This window comes from Caretta caretta, chromosome 2 (assembly GCF_965140235.1).
Source record: "Caretta caretta isolate rCarCar2 chromosome 2, rCarCar1.hap1, whole genome shotgun sequence".
Classification (NCBI taxonomy): Eukaryota; Metazoa; Chordata; order Testudines; family Cheloniidae; genus Caretta; species Caretta caretta.
Window position 1 is genome coordinate 154,463,422 of NC_134207.1, and position 21,159 is coordinate 154,484,580.

The window sequence follows — 21,159 nt, forward strand, 5'->3', positions numbered from 1 at the left end:
TTGCTCTGATTCTGCCTCACCCAGAAAATCAGAGAGAGGTCAGTCTTTAGGTTCTCTACAACTGACATCACAGAAAGACATAACAGGGCATGGACTGGTGAAAAGTGAGCAAGATCCACATATGTATATACATATACGTGGCTGCCCAGGCCTAGCAATGTCCCTATGCACAGCCCCTTGCAAAAGTTATTGCAACTCTTAACAGTATTGAATGCATAAATGAGATGTATAAGGGCTAGTGTCAGGCAGAATAAGGGATTGCATTTGTCATAAATATAAAGGGAAGGGTAAACCCCTTTAAAATCCCTCCTGGCCAGAGGAAAACTCCTCTCACCTGTAAAGGGTTAAGAAGCTAAAGGTAACCTCGCTGGCACCTGACCAAAATGACCAATGAGGAGACAAGATACTTTCAAAAGCTGGGAGGACGGAGAGAAATAAAGGGTCTCTGTCTGTCTATATGCTGCTTTTGTTGGGGATAGACCAGGAATGGAGTCTTAGAACTTTTAGTAAGTAATCTAGCTAGGTATGTGTTAGATTATGATTTCTTTAAATGGCTGAGAAAAGAATTATGCTGAATAGAATAACTATTTCTGTCTGTGTATCTTTTTTGTAACTTAAGGTTTTGCCTAGAGGGATTCTCTATGTTTTGAATCTAATTACCCTGTAAGGTATCTACCATCCTGATTTTACAGAGGGGATTTCTTTACTTCTATTTACTCCTATTTCTATTAAAAGTCTTCTTGTAAGAAAACTGAATGTTTTTTCATTGTTTTCAGATCCAAGGGTTTGGGTCTGTGGTCACCTATGCAAATTGGTGAGGCTTTTTACCAAACCTTGTCCAGGAAGTGGGGTGCAAGGTTTTGGGAAGTATTTGGGGGGAAAGACATTTCCAAACAGCTCTTCCCCAGTAACCAGTATTTGTTTGGTGGTGGTAGCGGCCAATCCAAGGACAAAGGGTGGAATATTTTGTACCTTGGGGAAGTTTTGACCTAAGCTGGTAAAGATAAGCTTAGGAGGTTTTCATGCAGGTCCCCACATCTGTACCCTAGCGGTCAGAGTGGGGGAGGAACCTTGACAGCATTATCACAGCATTAGCCAGAATTTACCTCTCCTCCAATATGTGCTATAATATCTGAATAATACAAAGTGAATTGAGGTAAGCATTTCAGCCTTAACTTTAAACTGTCTTGCTCTTGTAGGTTTGAATCAGGCCCTAAGAGTCCAACCCTGCAGACCTCACTCTGGAAAAGCTCCCTCTGAAGTTATCTGTGGTAATTTTTCCTGAGTAAAGTATGGTATAATTAGACTTCCTCAGTATAGACTAACTTCTTTTATTTAAAAGGTACTGTGGTTTGGCTGTCTATAGTGTGCCTTCATATATTGCTATTATAAATCAACAGACCTGAGGCAGCTGTTTTGCAATGTCTCCACCAACAAAAACAGCTTCAAGGTAAATCCAGAGGTTTTGTACAGTAATCCAATTTTCAATTATTTCTGTGGTATTGGCCAATTTCTGGACCCACTGTTGGATCGTGGGCTTGAATGGTGCATTGTACCTGTTATATGAACATGAGTAAAAAAAAAAGATTATGGTATTTTATTTGTACTTATTATATTTATACAATATATTCTTTTGTTAATTTTTGTACCTGTTGCTCATGAGGGATCCCAAAATCATGAGACTATCCTCCATCAGAGCTATCTTCTCAGAAGTATCTGAGCCTTTCAGAAGCAATTCTCCTCTGGTTTTGAACTGGCCAAATGTAAAGACATGAGTACTCCACTCATTGATGACATGTTTCAGTTTTGCTTCAATATCCTTTTCTTTAACAGCACTGATGCAGATATCCTAAGTAATATCAAGTTATTGTGTTTTATTACACTGAAGATAATGTAATATCTACTTATAAAAACAATTAAAACTCATAGGCCAAATTCAGAGTTCAAAGGGAATTGTACATGCTCAGAATTATAAATTAAAATGGATCAAAATGACTATATTGTAAGACTGGAATATGGTTCACCTGTTCTAACGGCCAAATTTTGTCATCAGTTACACTTAGCTAGTCACATTTCAGTGACTTAATTGGACTTTTACAAGTGCAACTGAAGGCAGAATTTGTATCTGTACATGAACTAAACCTCTCCATTCTGTGCTGGGGATGGGTGGGAATTTACATTACTGATGTGAAATTAACCAGTAAATCTTAGAAAGAGGGGAGAGTCTGTCTCCACATAAGCCCCTCCAAGTGAAAATTGTGTATCTGTGTGAACACTGTGTATCTTGGGTTTGACAGAAGCTTGAGGACATGGCTCTCTGAAGGAGGGTAGAGCTGTTCTGCTAGATCTTCTAGAAGAAAACCTTGTGACAGTTTACAGCAACATTACCTTCATATCTGCAGCTTCTGTTGCCCCTTGCAGGCACCAGTGGCATCACAGTCACTAAAATGCCCATGTTGTCAGAGGGGAGTGGGGCAGACACTCTGTGTGGATCACCCAAGATCCACCAAGTTCGGCTACCAACCATCATAGATTCCACGAAGCCCCATGACTACAGGGTGATGTCCCTGATCCTTCCACAAAGCTAAATAATCCTGCCTCCTGTAGAAAGCATCCATACAGAGTGTTTGACTTAGTTTTTCTCCTTCCATGTTGTCATAAAAATAAAGGGAAGGGTAACCACCATTCTGTATACAGTGCTATAAAATCCCTCCTGGCCAGAGGCAAAACGCTTTCACCTATAAAGGGTTAAGAAGCTAAGATAACCTCGCTGGCACCTGACCAAAATGACCAATGAGGAGACAAGAGACTTTCAAATCAGGAGGGGGGGAAACAAAGGGTCTGTCTGTCTGTGTGATGCTTTTGCCGGGAACAGATCAGGAAGGCAGACTCAGAACTTCTGTAAAGTTAGTAAGTAATCTAGCTAGAAATCGGTTAGATTTCCTTTTGTTTAATGGCTGGTAAAATACGCTGTGCTGAATGGAATGTATATTCCTGTTTTTGCGTCTTTTTGTAACTTAAGGTTTTGCCTAGAGGGATTCTATATGTTTTGAATCTAATTACCCTGTAAGGTATTTACCATCCTGATTTTACAGAGCTGATTCTCTTACCTTTTCTTTAATTAAAATTCTTCTTTTAAGAACCTGATTGCTTTTTCCTTGTTCTTAAGATCCAAGGGTTTGGGTCTGTGTTCACCTGTACAAATTGGTGAGGATTTTCATCAAGCCTTCCCCAGGAAAGGGGGTGTAGGGCTTGGGGGGATATTTTGGGGGAAGACGTCTCCAAGTGGGCTCTTTCCCTGTTCTTTGTTTAACACGCTTGGTGGTGGCAGCATAGAATTCAAGGACAAGGCAAAGTTTGTACCTTGGGGAAGTATTTAACTTAAGCTGGTAAAAATAAGCTTAGGGGGTCTTTCATGCAGGTCCCCCCATCTGTACCCTAGAGTTCAGAGTGGGGCAGGAACCTTGACACATGTAGAATAAGACAACTTAGTCCATAGTGTTTAAAGGGCTAATCTCTTGGCTGACAAGCTCACAATATAATTTAAGTTTAAAAGTTTTTTTTCTCCTTTTTGCCATCCTTCTGCTCTTGCAAAAATTATCAGGCCTTGTAAATCTAACATATTTGCTGGGTGACCGTGCCCAATAAACACAGAGGCAATAGATTTGTACTGGGTGCACATCACAAAAGACTACTTGTTTGCCAGCCTCTTTTGGTCCTGTGAAATAGTGGATTTCTTGCTCTTCTTTAATATTCTCCCAAATCACCCTCAATATATTAATCTAACACCCAATCCTGCAAAGTGCCAAGCACCCTCCACTCTCACAGAGTTCAGTGGGAGTGGAGGTTGCTCATCACCTTACAGGATCAGGCCTATAATGACCAATTTCTCTTACTCCTGCATGAGACTAGAGGCAAACAAAATTACAATAAGTAGCATCTAAAACCAGAGTTCAAATTAGCCTTACAAACAATAAGAAGAAAGAACTCTTTAGAAGTGTTAGCTTTAATCCATCCAACCACTTTTCTATTGCTCCATGATCAAAGGAAGTGAGCTAACCATTTCAGCTACAACTAGCTGCCAAATTCCATTCTCCAAATGAACTAAACAAGCAAAGTTAAATTTGTTTGCACTATTAAGCTACGTAGGAATGGAGGACTCTGAAAGTGCAGAATCCCAGATCACAAAGCTAGCCTTTAATGCCAACAGAAGAAGAATGTGTACCTCAATATCTTCCTTATATTTTAACAATGAGGCATCCATTATGTTCTTCAGAGAGAAACTTTCAGAGACGACATCAAACTTATGGCCAGTTACTTGTGCAATTCTTTCCCAGTGTCTTGGCATCATTGCCTAGAAAAGTCCACAGGCATTAGAGTACAATAACATTTTAAAATCAGTATTATTTTTAGGGGGGAAATTATTATGCAATTTTCCACTGAAACAATTCAATATCGGGAAATGTCTCAATCTTCATTCCATTAAAAGAATTACCATTCATCTAGTCAAGCTGTGAAGTATTTTGTCTTTAGTTGTCTGTAACTAATCCTAATCAGATGTTACCATGCATACAGTTGCTTTGATCTTTTAAAAATGAAAGGTTGAAAGCATCTTATACACATAACAACATTATTTTGATCATCAAGTTAATCTTATCTTTAAAGTACCATATTGAACTAACTTTGTTTGCCATCATTTCAAGCAAAGGACAACTCTCAGCAAAATCATCAATCTTCTTTTTTAGGTCGTGAAAAGCTTGCCATTCCTTCAGAGCCTTAGGCAATTTACGAATTCTAAAAAGAGAATGGAATATCAGATTTGACATACCCATCATTCATGTTCTTTTATAACTGTTATCATCATCTCACCTTTCAATTTGTGGACAAAAAAGACTGTAAATAAAACACCTGAGTGCGACAGAGTGAAAACATCCCATAATATACTGAAAAAACCTTATGGAATTAAGATAAGTTTTACTGAGTTAAATTAAACCTCATTGAATTAGAGTTAACACCGTTGTGGTACATTGTATTCAAAATGAAATTGTGAATGTGCTACTCTGGAATTGTATAGCAAAGGGGGATGAACTTCCTCAGGGCATGTCTACATTATGCGCAGGATTGATGGTCAGCCATTGATCCAGCGGGGTTCAATTTATCGCATCTCTAGTCTAGGCATGATAAATCGACTGCCGAGCACTCTCCTGTCAACTCCGGTTCTCCACCAGAGCGAGAAGCATAGGTGGAGTTGACGGGGGAGTGTCAGCCATCGACTTACCACAGTGAAGACACAGCGGTAAGTCGATCTAAGTATGTCGACTTCAGCTATGTTATTCACGTAGCTGAAATTGCGTAACTTAGATCGACACTCCCCTCCCCCCCGCAGTGTAGACCAGGCCTTAGTGATCAGCCATTCAAGGCCCTCTAGAGAGGTGCAGATATACTAGTTCAAACTGGATTCTCCAGAGGCAAACAGACAAAGAAAAGACTTTTGGATAAAAAGCTTGAGTTTAGGCTGACTCAGGACCTTCTTCCTGATCCCACAAATAGATAGGACCCCTGGTCTGTGGAGGGGATTGGAAAGACTGTGGGCTCATTCTGAGATGAAGCTCTGACAAATGTGTGATCACAAAGAAACCGTTACGATGGGGTGCTGCCTAGTAAGCTTATTAGCATGCATGTAGGTTCTTTTATTGTTTTTTATGTTTTCTCTGCAATGTTTTTTTACCTTAAAAATAAAGTAGCCTTGCTTTGAAAGACCTGTGTGGTAACTTATATATGTAGCAATTACACTGTTATCCATCTCCGAAGAGAAAGTAAGCAGGTCTGTTTGGGCAGACTGCCTGTGCTGTAAATTACACAGTGAAGGCAGGCAACCTTCCAGCCTGGAAATACCCTGGTCAGAAGAGAGAGGGATGTGTGTCTCCACCCAAGAGAGGCCACAGCTGGGGAGTTGGAAGCCTGAGCATGGGTGCCCTTGCTGGAGCACTGAGGGGAAATAGAGGTGCAGTTGCCCTGAACTGTGACATTGACCTGTATGAAAAAAATTTAAGGTAATGAAAAACTACTTGAAAATTGTTTCTCTTCCTCCCTCCTCAAAATGTAGGCCCCAATCCTGCAAAGATTTTAGCATGTATCTGTAGCTTTATACATTTGAATAGTCCACTGACTTCAAGGAGGTTACTCACATGTGTAAAGTATGCAAGTGTTAAAGTTTTCACAGGATCATGGTCTTAATTATTAATTTACAAATAAACCCATTTTTGCAAACATGCACAAAAGATATCAATTTTTCCAAGCAATATGAGACCTCACAGTTGGAGGGCAAACGGATAGGTTTTTGAGCAGTCCAAATGATTTTGCATTGTTATTTTACAGGGTCCCCATCACTCTGATATTTGGACATACTTTGCATGACTTAAAGCCGGATCACTTATCTTTTCCATATTAAAGGTGTTTGCAGTGTAGCTGTAGCTGTGTTGGGCCCAAGATATTAGAGACAAGGTGGGTGAGGTAGTATCTTTTATTGGACTAACTTCTGCTGGTGAAAGAGACATGCTTTTGAGCTTACACAGAGCTCTTCTTCAGGTCTGAGAAAGGTACTCACATAAAAAAAGCAGATTCATCACTCAACTTCAAAGCGAGTACAGACACAGCCCTGGCCAAACTGGCTAAATGCCCCAGACGTCATATTCACTGGAAGCCTGAGCAAAGACATGCTTTCCTCAGGTTATGTTTTTGGAGATTTAAGATGAGACAGATGGTCAGATTCTGATCTGAATTGTATCTACTTAAATCCTGAATAATACCAGTGACTTCAGTTAAATTATTCTGGAGTTACACTAAAACTGAGATCAGAATCTGTCCCAGACTGTTGATAAAGCACTGAGATACAAGCAGAGGACAGGAGCTGCAGAAGAACAGGCTCTTACATGTACAGTAGTGATCTCGGGCATGATTCTGCTTTGATCAACCTCAGTGGGAAAAGGATCAGGCCTAGTGTGCAAAGGGGTCAAGAAAAGACTGGTACAGAGGAGTGGACGAAGACCGAAGGGGACCAGAAAGAGACAAGACTATGCTTTTTTTTCCACTAGGTGATTGAGACAAAACTCCTTCTGTTTTGAGCAACTCTTTCATTAGCTTTTCAGACGCCCTGTGCATAATTTGGTTATGCTATACATTTTATAATCCCATAAACAGCAAAACATACTATGGATCTGTGACGGGGCAGCTGCCCCCCACTGGCTGGTAAAGGGTCAACAGCAGCCCTTGGAGCGGCTGCGCAGAACCCAGCCAATCAGAAGAAGGCTTGACAGCAGCCTATCGGGGCCAAGCTGGGCCCTATAAGAAGGTTGCAGGGCAGAGAGGAGCACAGTCTTTCCCTGGACAGCAAAGGAAGAAGAACTGGCTCTTAGAGAAGCATCTAAGACACAGCAGTGGTGGGCAGGGTGAGCAGAGGCTGGGAGAGCTCCAGGTTGACCACTGCCAGACTGGGGCCACAAATGGGCAGAAAAGGTGCTGGGGCTATGGGGAAGCAGGCAGTGGAGGAGAGTTGTAGGAGGGCAGTAAGTGGCTGCCGCTAGAGGGTCCCTGGGTCAGGGCCCAGAGTAGCGGGCGGGCCTGGGTCCCCCTTTAACCGCCACTTGCCAGTGGTGAGAGTGGCTAAGCCAGACTGCAGTTTGCCCTTGGACGAAGGGACTAGACTGAGGACTGCAGTGAGCCACCGGAGGGCAGTGTCCAGAAGTGGACACTGCGGTCTGGGAGTGACATGGGTCCGACTGTGAGGACAGTGGAAACCAAGAAAGTAACGGAGGGCAAGACACCACTAGCGAAGGCATGCTGCTGAAAGAGCTAATTCCCTAACCAACCAGCAGGAGGCGCCGCTATGGTGAGTCCGACCCCATTACAGGGCCATAATCCCTGCTGTGACGATGGGGGAACAGAATATCTGAAGCCTGTACATAGGGTCCGCACATTTACTCTCACAGATCTCAGTTCTTTGGCAACTCTGCCCATACCACTGTACACCAGGATTTTGAGTTAGAACAGGTATGGGTCAGAGGAGAAGCAGGAGAAAATCTAGTGGATCTGCCAGTAGCTGTAGTCACCAACCATTGATCCAGATATTGCAGAGGAGGAGTGCTAGGGGTTACTACAGTCTTATAGATTCAGTTGTGGCCACTCCCTCGATGAAATCTTGGACCTACTGATGTCAATGGCAAAATCCCCATTGACTTCGGTGGGGTCAGGATTTCACTTCATGGCTCTATTGTGTTCCATGGACTGTGGGAAATATTTCTCCTCTGAGCTCTCACAAAGAATCCCTATGAACCAAGCCTGGCTACTCAATCTCAATAGAGGGGGAAGGCTTTGGTTCCTATAAAAGAAAATGGAAAACTGAGGGTATAGAAATTGATAGTCACTTGACAGAATTCTGCCTAAAAAGCTCAAAGATTTTGGTTGCGAATGAAGGACCCAATTACAAAATCATAGACTCTCAGAACTGTAAGGGACCTCAAGAGGTCATCTAGTCCAGTCCCCTCTACTCATGGTAGAACTAAGTATTATCTATACCATCCCTGATAGGTGTTTGTCTAACTACTCTTAAAAATCTTGAATGATGGAGATTCCACAACCCCCCTGGGCAATTTATTCCAGTGCTCAACCACTCTGACAATAAAGAAGTTTTTCCTAATGTCCAACTGTGATCGGGCAGTCGCCCCACCCCCTGAGAAAAGGGCTGGAACAGGCCTTTTGAGGCTGCGCAGACGGCAGCCAATCAATAAAAGCCTGTGGAGGGCCAATCAGGGCTGGGCGAGGCCCTATGTAAAGACTGCCTAGCAGAGAAGAAGGGAGTCTCTCTCTGACTAGCGAGGGAGAAGGACAGGCTCCTGAAGCAAGGAGCCAGCACCTTGGACAGAGCAGTGCTCGGCAGGCTCTGGGGAGCAGGGGAGAGCTCCAGCCCCATTACCTGCGAGGCTGCAGACCCTGCTACCAAGGGCCAAGAAGGTGCACGAGGCCAAAGGGGAAGTGGCCCAGGAAAGAATAGGCAGACAAGAAGGGAACGAAGGAGGGCAGAAAGAGACTGCGGCTAGAGGGTCCCTGGGTCGGGACTCAAGAGTATCCGGTGGGCCGGGTCCCCCCCCTTGTACTGCACATGACCATGGAAGACGGTGGCCCATAAAGACTGCAACTTGCCCCTGAGCTAAAGGGCTAGATTTTGGGTTGTGGTTGGCCACTGAGGCAGGTGCAAGTCCCAAAGTCTGCTGTTAACACCCCCCACCCAGAAGGGAGTGAGACTGGAGTAGTGGGCACTGCTGGAGGGCAGTGTCCTGAAGAGGACACCGCCGGGCGGGGAGCAACGCAGGTCCCAAGGCAGCAGAGCAGATGATGGGCAAGACACCACATACAGACGGTGCTCCATGACTGGACAGAGCTAATTCCTGGAGCAACTAGCGGGAGGCGCTGGCGGTGGGAAGTCTGGACCCTGTCACGCCAATCTAAACCTCCCTTGCTGCAATTTAAGCACACTGCTTCTTGTCCTATCCTCAGAAGTTAAGGAGAACAATTTACCTCTCTCCTCCTTGCAACAACCTTTTATGTACTTGAAAACTTATCATGTCCCCTCTCAGTCTTAAACAAACCCAATTTTTTCAATCTTCCCTCAAAGATCATGTTTTCTAGACTTTTAATCATTTTTGTTTCTCTTCTCTGGACATTGTCCAACTTGTCCACATCAATGTGGCACCCATATCCCTTTCCGCAGTACTCCATCTAGGCAGTCATTTCCCATTTTGTATGTGTGCAGCTGATCATTCCTTCCTAAGTGGAGTACTTTGCATTTGTCCTTATTGAATTTCATCCTATTTACTGCAGACCATTTCTCCAGTTTGTCCAGATCATTTGACTTTTAATCCTATCCTCCAAAACACTTGCAACCCTTCCCAGTTGGGTATCATCCGCAAACATTATAAGTGTACTCTCTGTGCCATAATCTAAATCATTGGTGAAGATACTGAACAGAACCAAACCCAGAATTGATCCCTGCAGGACCCTCACTCAATATGCCCTTCCAACTTAACTATGAACCACAGATAACAGTTTTCCAACCAATTATGCACCCACCTTATAGTAGCTCCATCTAGGTTACATTTCCCTAGTTTGTTTATGAAAAGGTCATGTGAGACCATATCAAAATCAAGATATATCACATCTACCACTTCTCCCCATCCACAAGGCTTGTTACCCTGTCAAAGAAAGCTATCAGGTTGGTTTGACACTATTTGCTCTTGACAAATCCATGCTGATTGTTACTTATCACCTTATTGTGTTCAATGTATTTATATTCATGCAGCAGCTGTGTTGTTTTTTCTGCCTCCTTCTGCCTGAAATTTCTGCCTCTTGGATATTAGATAAGGCCAAAGTTAGAAATATATAAGCATGCTGAAAAAATTCCCTAAAGGATCAGCTCTCATGAATGAAAGATGGGAGAGAAGAATTTTGATGCATTTCAACGTATACTAAATCATTTACCTGTTTTGAAAATCCAGAAGCTCACTGTTAATTTTTTCAATGTCCAAGTCACTCCAAAATATTTCATAGTATCCACTGATATTAGCATTAACTGAATTGTAAAGACCATAAAGTTTCTGAAGCAGTGTAAGCTCCCGTTTTATTTTTTGTAGTTCTGGATATTCTGTTCCAAATTTTAAAAGAAGCAAATTGTTATTATCTACTAGATTCAAACTATTTCAGAAAAATATAATCTGTGCCTTTTTAAAATGAAGTTTTAATAAACAGGTTTTGACACCATTATTCACACTGAGTAGTGAATACTCCTCAAATAGTCCCAAAAACAGTCCCATTGAGCAAAAGTGTCTGGCCCACAGTAATTACTCAGTTTCCAGCCAGTGTATGACCACTTCTTTATATCATAAACCTAGCCATATTATGAAGATACAGCTCATGACTTTGTACTGAAATTTGTGTTGAAGAAGGCAGACTTAGTCTACCGATTTCATATGAAAACTAAAATATTTTCTTCCCAAATTTGCACCAGTTACAAAAGAGGTACAGATTTAATATTAACATTTAAAGTGATCCTATAAAATATGTTAAAAGTTAGAAGCATTTAGAAATGACCCCATTTTTTAAAAAAATCACTCATTTTATCACAGTGCTTTGGGGATCCCTAGCTAAATATATTGTTAAAATTTAGAAATGTCAAACTTGCCATTTGCAGGCACATTTCTTCCTTTCCTTTTTTTTTTTTTTTTGTCAAAGTTACAATAAAATGTTAGCATACTTCATTGTTAATGCTACGATTGTGACGGAGGTCACAGAATCCATAACTTCCACTGACCTCCGTGACATTTTCTGCCCTGGGGCTGGAGCTCCCAGCCAGCTCCGCCCCCGCAGCTGCCCAGCCGCACTGGGTATCATCCACATGCAGATCCTGCAGCTCCCACAGCAGTGAGGGACCCAGGAGCCCCAGCAGCAGTGAAAGCTGAACCTGCCTCTCCCTTTTGTCAGGGATATTTTTAGTGAAAGTCAGAGACAGATCACGGGCTTCTGTGAATTTTTGTTTATTGCTCGTGACCTGTCCATGACTTTTATTAAACATAAAAGTGACAAAAACTTAGCCTTATTCATTGTACATTACTTACTCAGGATCAGTTTAATAATCAAAGAACCTGACTAAAGATTCTGGCTTGCTCCATGGAAAGCCCGTCTCCTCTGAGTTTGCTAAAAAAAAAGGGTGACCAAATTTCTGAACACCGATGAGGTTGCTCTATATAGACTTTTAATAACATTTGAGGAGTTGACCCAGGAGCAAGCTGGAACAAATGGTTTAAATCCTAAGATATACACACTTTTCATTCACAAATTTGTTAGTCTCTAAGGTGCCACAAGTACTCCTCTTCTTTTTGCGGATAACATGGCTGCTACTCTGAAACTGAACAATTTTGATTGAAAACAATGTTGATAATAACCTAGATGAAAAGATGGGTGAGGGATTAGGACAAAGAAATGGGTATGGATGAGTGGGTCTCTATATGGGAAAGGGGATAAACATTTTTAATTAGTGTAGCTCATAATGAAAATGTTTATAAATTACTGTCTAGATGGCACTGGAGTTCAGTTGAGATCCATCACATTTTTGCTACTAGGGAGGCGCTCTGTTGGAAGGTTGCAGGGAAAGGTGGTTGTGTCCAGAAATGAAACAGTTTTGGGAGGAAATTATTAAAAAGATTCATCTTATGACAAAATGCCAACTTCCTAGAGATCCCTCGACCTGCTTACTTAATGCCTCAGTAAAGGATCTACATTTTAAACAGAGCAACAAATTAATTTATTACTTATTGTTAATAGCTAGACTTTGTATTGCACATTATTATTAAAATGACCCCCTCCTCCTATGGAATTGTGGCATAGTAAAATACAGATGTCCTTGTAATGGAAAAGCTTTCACACCATGAACCACCAAAAAGAGGATAGGTTTGTATATATATTTCTGATGTCTCATAGGGAAAGCACTAAATTGAATATTTACAAAATAAGGTATTTATTACATTTTGGTCATAACTTTAATTTAAACCAAAGCATTTGTTGGGGAAGGCACTTTACTCTAGACAAGGAACATATTTTACTACAATGAAGCTGACACTGAAAGCATTTACCAGTATCACTATCAGGATTTACAGCATTACGGATAAGGTGTCAACGTCCCCTCTTTGGTCCAGAGCCTTGCTGGACCCCATCTCCCAGAGAACCTATCCCTGACATAATTTTCTGTAGCCCCATCCCTTCCTGTCAGAGCTCACTGTCCCTTATTTCTAACCCTACCCCCTGTTGTTTTTAATGACCTTGCCCTCATCACCTCTGCCAGCCCCTAGGCCTACACTCACACATACTCATATTAACCATGTACTCATATTAACCATGCCCACTCACACAGGGACCACAGACACCTTAGTACCACACTCAATTCAACAAATTTTTATTTCAATTCATTAATACTGGACTGATAAGACAATCTACTCTAAAAGTGTCACCAAAGCGTAACAGAGACAGAAGCTCAGGTTCTACGTGCAAGATGCCTTTCCAATCTTCAATAGCATGCACACTGTCTCCTGGATGCGGTCACTATGGGTATGTCTACACTGCAATTCAACACCCAGGTGTGGCCTCTGTCAGCTGATTCAGGTTCACGGGACTTGGGCTAAGAGGCTGTTTAGTTGCTGTGAAGATGTTTGGGCTCAGGCCAGAGCCCATGCTCTGGAACCGCGCAGACAAGCCCAATCATCTACACAGCAATTAAACAGCCCAGTAACTTAAGTCCTGCAAGCCCGAGTCAGCTGACACAGGCCAGCTGTGTTTGTTTAACTGCAGTGCAGACATACCCTTTACATTAACAAGAATTTGTCATGTTGCATCTCCTTCAGAGCTCCATTTCTCAAAAAAGCTTTCTTCTTTATGTCAGGTAGAATCTATGGTTAAACTCATTTCTGCACAGGATTGTCTAAATCATCTGTAACTGCAAATAAAAGATTCCTTTGAGGATGTTGACCCAGATCTTCAGGTGTGTCACAATGCCTCTTTGTGCACCGGAGGAAGTCACCTTTGCAGTAACCCAGGGCCAGATTTGTAAAGTATTTGGGCACCTAAAGATGCAGATAGGCGCTTAGTGGGATTTCAAAAGCACCTAGGCACTTTTGAAAACCCCAGTAGGTACCTATTTGCATCTTTAAGTGCCTAAATACCTTTACATATGTCACCTCCAGCCCTTGGGCAACAGGGGACCAGTTTGGTATTGGATACAAACTGCTGCAACTGCTATAATTTTCCTTTGATTTTAGTTCGTGCTTTTGAAGCAGAAGTACCTGAGGTCTATTTTGTTGTCATATTGAGGTCCTAAGTTGCCAAAGATTTGTTGGAGATGCCTATAATAGAGTTAATTAAAATCCATAACGTTTTAATTTCTCCAGCTATTTGTTTAGACCTCCAGATTACAAAAGCAAATGTTGAGATGATATCCCTGTGACAATATCTGATTAGCCCTTTTTACAACTAAGACCCAAACCTTAATGGACAAAGCTGCCAGCCAGACAGCAACCACACGAACACTTGGCTAATATTATTTGCTTGACATTTATTTTGTGACGTTTTGAACTCCAACTGTGGCATCATTACCTGTGACAGAAAGACCAAATAATTCTTCCCCACCAGAAAAAGTGATATACTTTCTCCACAGTTCATCAAACTTGGCTTGGAAGACTTGTAATCTATCACTTGCTTCCCAGGGAGGAATGTCTTCCACACCAGGGCCTCTGCAAAAATCAACATAGTCAAATTCACATATACAGTAATACCAATTTTGCAGGTTTTCCAAAGAGCATAATAGAGGTACTGTTTAAAGAAATGGAAAACTCTCCTAGCGCACACTATGAAATATTTTTTAAACATAAGGGATTTTTTTCTGATAATTGACGTTTATCACAAAAGATCTGAGAAGAGAGACCAAAAATATAATTGTTTTGACATCAGATGTTGGTCTTTCCTAAGGGCCTTTCCTACATTTTTGGTGACACAACTCGCCCAACTGCCAGCATCTGAAGTTAACAAGAACAAAAAGTTCAACAATCATTTTGTTTTGTTTCTATTGCATTAATTTTGTTTTTAAACATATATTTTAATTAATGAGATTTTCACTTTCACTCTTCATGAAACAAGGGAGGTGGTGGAAACTCCGTCCTTAGATATTTTTAAGGTCAGGCTTGACAAATCCCTGGCTGGGATGATTTAGTTGGGTATTGGTCCTGCTTTGAGCAGGGGGTTGGACTAGTTGACCTCCTGAGGTCCCTTCCAGCCCTGATATTCTATGAAGGGAAAAATCACTACAATAGATAGCAATCAACACTCAGTGGAGAAGATTACAACAGTTAGTGCCAGAGACAAAATTAAACAATCAAGTAAATACAATGAAGGTATATGATTTTTGCCCCTAACTGTAAACTTGGATGGCTCAGAGCACTGGGTAATGGTATTCAGCAGGCCTGAATCTCCATTGACTTCAAAGGGACTATTCACACATTTAAAATTAAGCACATGCTTAAATGCTTTGCTGGATCAGGACCTTAGAACAGTTTGACTTGAGATCTGGGCTGAGGTTCTGGTTGATTCTTATGTTTTCCAATCCTAATTAATTCATCTGACATTTCAGACTTGAATCTTATACTGAAATTACTTAAATGAATCTATGGCAATAATAGTATTTGCCCAACCCACACCTTTAACTGTCAAACATATTGGGAAAAAATTGTACTTTTTGAAATTATGTATTTCTTTCAGCTGTAATGTGCTTCTTGCAGCCTCTTGTTAGTTTCCTGAAGACACCTTAGATGTACCATTCTGGAACAATTACCAATGTAACATAATGTTGTACTGCACCATGATTCACTCACTTTTCATTATAGTCTGTGTAAAATTCCACAGCATCAATCTGGAACTTTTTAACACCATTCAGTAAATCTGTTTTCATGGATGGTTGCACTTCAAGCAGCAAGTCCTGCATCTTCAATACCTGTCATAAGTAAATATATGGCATAAAAGTGAAAATAATCAGGAGGATTTGAAATAAGTGAATGTTTAAAATAAACTGGTTCTCCTCCAGTCATGTGGCACAAATTCTGACAAGAATGACTGTACTTTGCCTACTCTAGAAGTGATAAAGCTACAATACCTGTGTGTTTAGGTTCTTCCAAGCATATGCCAACCCATCAACTCTTTCTGCATTTCCATCTTTAAACAGTAGATCATATTTATGTAGCAGAGCATAAGATTCTTCTATAGGTCCAATTGTCATGTCAATTTTAATCTCAGCCTCTCTTATTTCCTTTAGTGCTTCCATTGCTCCTCGCACATCATCAAGATCATTGACTGGCCTGTTTAATCGCTTGCTGAGATTGTCAATGAATGTGTAAATTGCATCCATGTCCATGGCAGCTTTTTTTTTTAAAGCTAATCCAAATGATCTCTGCCTCAAACGACATTCCTGAATTAAGGCCATTTTCAAAGACTCAGTTGCAAAATCCACTGATTCCAATATGCAATGACTTTGCAGTTCTCTAATTTGGATTTCTAATTGCTAAGAATAAAACAAATTATCAACTTTACTGCACTATAACTTTTCTCTGAACAGCAGAAGAATTTTAGGCAATACTTACAGAAAAGTAATTAATCTGTGTTTGGAATTCAGACATCACTGGGTTAGTCTCTAGAAACTCTTTTACTTTTTCCTCTGGATCCTATATAAATGGAGAATTGTGTATTATTGTTTAACATTTATAGTAGCCTCCTTATCCCCCAATTGGACTAGGTGCTGTTCAAACATAAATGAAGACATGGTCTCTGTCTCAAAGAGTTTAAGATCTAATTTAAGTTTTCTAAATCATTCCAACTGCTTTGTTTTTCTGTCTTCTCTTCTTTTCCCCATTACCCTTTTGAATCACATTTTCTGTATCTGTCAGCAGGAAATTGACACAGACCATGATTCCAGTTACCACTCCAAATATTTCTATGGAGTTTGAAATCAAGCGACCAAAACTATGGTGGGAATTTTTAGTCTACCCATCCCCACTCATTGCAAAAAACTCATATTCACCAACACCTAGCACATCTTCATGAAGTTGAAAATACACTCCATAGCTGCCTAACAGTAGCTGAATGAATCAACAGTCCCTTCTCCCAGAAATTGTATGTTTTTTACCTACACTTTACAGCTACTAATATCAGACTAGGGCATATTTAGCACCAGATCATTTAGCATACAGTGTAGCTTGGTGGGAGGAGATACTAATAATGGCACTGGCAGGACGTTCTGCTTCTATGGGGGCTGGCTGTTGGGCTCTGTACAAGTTGAAGTTGCAGTTTCACCTCCACCCTCACACCCAGATATATTTTTGGTCTTGTATAGGCTCACTTTGAACTATCTGATCTTCATGCAGGTGCTAATCTGTAGCTGGCATTGGGAAGTCTTTGTGATTACACTTTTTGCATCTGCTGAGGAGATAGAAAGCAGAGTATCACCTGTCTAGTGTTGGTTATGGAGACCATGGCAACTCACAATTTGCACAAATGGCCTCACAGAGACACTGAAGAGGAAGAAGGACAGCACTGATTCCTGCAGAACTCTATACATAAGTGCTCTTGTGGATGAAGAGCAGCTGCCATTCACAACTCTTGGGATATTACTGGAGAAACCATTTGTTTAATGGTTTCATGATTGAAACCATTACAGTGCTATATCATTTGATCTCGCAAGTCTTGTAAGTGCACCAGCAGCAACGGTGGCCAACTCTGTCAAATGCTGAGGAAAGATTAGGTAATCACTGAGGTTCAGCCCCTATTCATGGCCATGAGGTATCTCCCCGTTGGGGCTTTCAGAGTGGTCTCAATGGCAATCCCTGGTCTGAAGTCTGACTGATTGTGAATGATCCAGAAAGTCAGCAGATGCCATAGACTGTTGGAGTTTGTTTGTCACAATGTACTCTATGATTTTGCTTAGGAGGGGAGGTTGGAAACAGCCAATAGTTAGAGAGATAGCATTCATCATGTGCAAGGACCAGACAGACTCTCTCATTCTTTAGCATGAAGGGTTCTTTAGCATGAAGCACTAAAGGAGGCACTGATAATATATGCTTCTCTGCACTGGTTTTACTAATCAGGAGCTTCCCAGATCTATGTCACAAGTTATTACTTGCTAAGCCATTGATGGGGCCAAACTCAGAGCAAAATCCCATCCACCATCCTGGACTCTGTTCTGTTTTAAAATCTTCAGTCCTGGCTTGTTTTTCCTGTATGCAGTTTATCCTTTCTGTGAAGTTGGATGAAAGCTCCTTGCAGCAGCTGGTGCTTGTGTCTGAGGTCTCATTTATGCATTCAGGGAGGATTAGCCAGTTCACTCTTTGGAACATCTCTGCAGGCTCTGATTTCCCAGAGGCAATGGTGGAGGAGAAGATGATTCTTTTCACTTTCTATACAGCTGAGGTACATTCCTGTAGCAAGTCCTTCTGCTGTTGTCAGAAAGATTCAAAGTGGATTTTATGCTACCAATGTTTTGTTTTTTCTATCTTCTTCTGACCAATAAAAGATATTACCTCACCACTTGTTCTTCTGACATAGTTCATCAGTGAATTGTGCTCATTTATGTAGTCAGTAAGAAAGGAAGGGAAGTATTAGGACTGAGGTATCAACTTTATACTGTAAAATCTTAAGATCTAGCAAACACCTACAAAAAATAAACCTATTGCTCCTAGAAAATGTTTGAGGGGGAAAAAGCATGAAACAGTCAAAATTATCCACATTTACAGGAAACACAATTTATTCATATAACCAAAAGTAGATCACTCTACCCAGTAAAAAGTAGCATATTTTGCAATAAAGTGAGATATATTAATGTATCTATTTAACCTGATTCCAGATGCTGGAGAATTTAGCAAAGCTCTTCAAAATATCCGCTGCATCAGTTTTAAGAGATAAAATTACTGTGGTAAGCTGGATCATAGCTTTGTTCACATCCTTATGTTCACTGATCTGTTTGTCCAAAGGTCTCAATGCCACCATCTTGGTGAGTTTGCTCTCATCACCCAGCTCTGTGGCAGCAGTCTGTTCCATCTGACATAAATGAAACAACAGTAAACCTGTGTCCAGTAGTTTTACTGAACATTCTACAACAAGAATGAGCAACTTATGAGCACAGATAAAAACAAAAGAAAAACACCCTTCATGAATAACCACTTGCTCTTAGTTTGGCTCATGTCACTGAATTATAATTCTATTCTTAAAGGTGACTTTGTAAAAATGGTTTTTGTGGGATTCCATGTTTGTCTCTCAATGATTTCTATATCAAATCTGCGGCATTTACGAGTAATATTGTAGGGGCGGGAGTCTCCTAAACTGCCAGCCCTGCAGTTCCTGTCTGGGCTCTGAGAGCAAAGCTGAGTTTTTTCCTTCTTGCACATACAAGCTTCTGTAAGCTGCAGAGGGGTAACTGGAACATAGTAAACAATTCTGTTCTGATGATGCATAAGGAGAAATTGAACCCTACTCCCTCTCTCTTAGCTGTTTTCATGATGTAGGGTTAAGAGAAGGAAAAAGCAGTAAATCCTTTATTTTTGTCATTGAAATCTGCAGATATCACTAACTACACATGAAACAGATCTGCCAAATAAAAAGGAACCATTTTTACAAAGCCACTTTTCAGAGAACTAGCTTGGAAATGAAGCATTTTCTCTTTCCCTTTCTTGGAATTAGAACCAGCTCCTTCCCCTCTTTGATGGTCACAACGATAGAGAATTTATTTGGACAACCCTCAATCTGATAGAGTTTTTCCTTTGACTTTCAACCTGATACAGCTGAGGCATGACACTGCAGGTCCCAAACCCCTAGATATTCCAGTAGTAGCACCAGTATTTAAAAACACACACACACACACACACACACACACCCCTTACTGTATGTATTAACGAGGCTAGAAAGAACATGATTTCCACTGTCCAGTGGAGAAATGTCTTCCGTCTGCAAACCTTGCTGGAGCCCTAGGCATAACTAACAGTGTGAACCAAAGGCTGCGAACCAAAGTAGAGCTGGTGCTGGCACAACAGTAACACACTAGGTATAAGCTAACACCAGATAAGCACATTCCTGACCAGACAGGATGGCGCAAAACCACACAGATCTCTCAAGTAACTATGTTAACACATTCCTAAGAGATGGTATAAGAACACACTGACCCCTCCTACAGATAAGGATGGAATGACAGGATAATGGATAAGGATGTTTTGTTCAAACTAGCAGGTATAAGGGTGGCAACTAACAACATCTGGAGTGTAATATGTAACTTGTTTGTTCTAATGTATAAAAGAAGTAGTCCTAGGAGGGGCATCTTTGTATTGGCCTAGGGGACAGCATCCTGTTATGCTGACTGAGCCTTTACTTTGTCACAGGCATACATGGGTTAGCGTCCCTGTGACCCATTGGACTCATTGTTCAGCTCAAGTGTTCAGACTCATTTCTGACACAGATTGAGCATTAGGTTTGAAAGAAGCATGCCTTTGAAAATTGTCCATGTTTCCTGAATCAACTTATCTGAAACCTGCTTTTCCTTTCCCTGTCCCTGTTATATACAGACTTGCAAACCAAAAATGTCAGGTTTCAGAGTAGCAGCCATGTTAGTCTGTATCCGCAAAAAGAACAGGAGTACTTGCGGCACCTTAGAGACTAACAAATTTATCTGAGCATAAACTTTCGTGAGCTACAGCTCACTTCATCGGATGCATTCAGTGGAAAATACAGTGGGGATGCAGCCGATGAAGTGAGCTGTAGCTCACAAAAGCTTATGCTCAAATAAATTTGTTAGTCTCTAAGGTGCCACAAGTCCTCCTTTTCTTCCTAACTATTTAGTTTCTTTAACCATTCTTTTTTAACATTCTAAGCAGTTTAAATTTTAAAAAGTACTCTACCTGCTGCTGTCTATGATGTAAATGAGCAAACTTCCACAGTGGTATATTTCTGGCCATCGATAATATGATATTTACTGCTTTGTTTACAGCATTCTGAAAAGAGTAAAACATTCACCTTAAACAAAGGTCAGTCCTCGCTTCAAAAAAAACAGCCTGATTAATAGCAAAGTTGAAGAACACACCTCTCATCTTTACATTCATCCACTTAGCAATGCTATATTCTAGTAAGTGATATATTATAGGGCACCCCAAATAATTCATATACTTTGAGAAAGCAAAAGGGTGTTCCATAACATCCTATCCACAACAGCACAAAGTTAAACCGGATTTAAAAAATCATCTAATTTAAACATGGATTAAACCACATACTAATAATCCTTACACTTCTACATGCCTTTCATCCAAGGATTTTAAAGAGCTTTACAAACATTGATTATACCTCATAGCACATTGTGGTTTAATTATTATATTATATCCTGTTTAAAGAGGAATAAACAGAGGCAGTTAACAGAATTAATTTAATCTTATTTCACAACCATCAGAGTGCCTTTATACATTTATTTACTCTAGTTACATACATTTGTAGCTGTACAAATGATGGCATCACACAACCCTTTCTATCTACAGTATTTAAATT

General features: G+C 40.8%; 1 protein-coding gene across 3 annotated transcripts in view; it reads right to left on the reverse strand.

Annotated features, from left to right (window-relative positions):
• LOC125631940 (dynein axonemal heavy chain 5) overlaps positions 1 to 21,159 on the reverse strand; it is a 286,700-nt gene that overhangs the window by 180,053 nt on the left and 85,488 nt on the right. For all 3 annotated transcript variants that reach the window (XR_012667111.1, XM_048839434.2, XM_075125496.1), the window contains exons 26-36: positions 20,523 to 20,615; positions 18,472 to 18,675; positions 16,227 to 16,307; positions 15,743 to 16,147; positions 15,465 to 15,583; positions 14,194 to 14,330; positions 10,534 to 10,696; positions 4,683 to 4,794; positions 4,226 to 4,354; positions 1,650 to 1,849; positions 1,403 to 1,556 (exon numbers count right to left, since the gene is read on the reverse strand). Coding sequence is in view for 2 of the 3 variants with exons in the window: in XM_048839434.2 (XP_048695391.2) it covers positions 1,403 to 1,556; positions 1,650 to 1,849; positions 4,226 to 4,354; positions 4,683 to 4,794; positions 10,534 to 10,696; positions 14,194 to 14,330; positions 15,465 to 15,583; positions 15,743 to 16,147; positions 16,227 to 16,307; positions 18,472 to 18,675; positions 20,523 to 20,615 (1,797 nt within the window). In the remaining variant the exon portion in view is untranslated. The remainder of the gene's footprint in view (positions 1 to 1,402; positions 1,557 to 1,649; positions 1,850 to 4,225; positions 4,355 to 4,682; positions 4,795 to 10,533; positions 10,697 to 14,193; positions 14,331 to 15,464; positions 15,584 to 15,742; positions 16,148 to 16,226; positions 16,308 to 18,471; positions 18,676 to 20,522; positions 20,616 to 21,159) is intronic.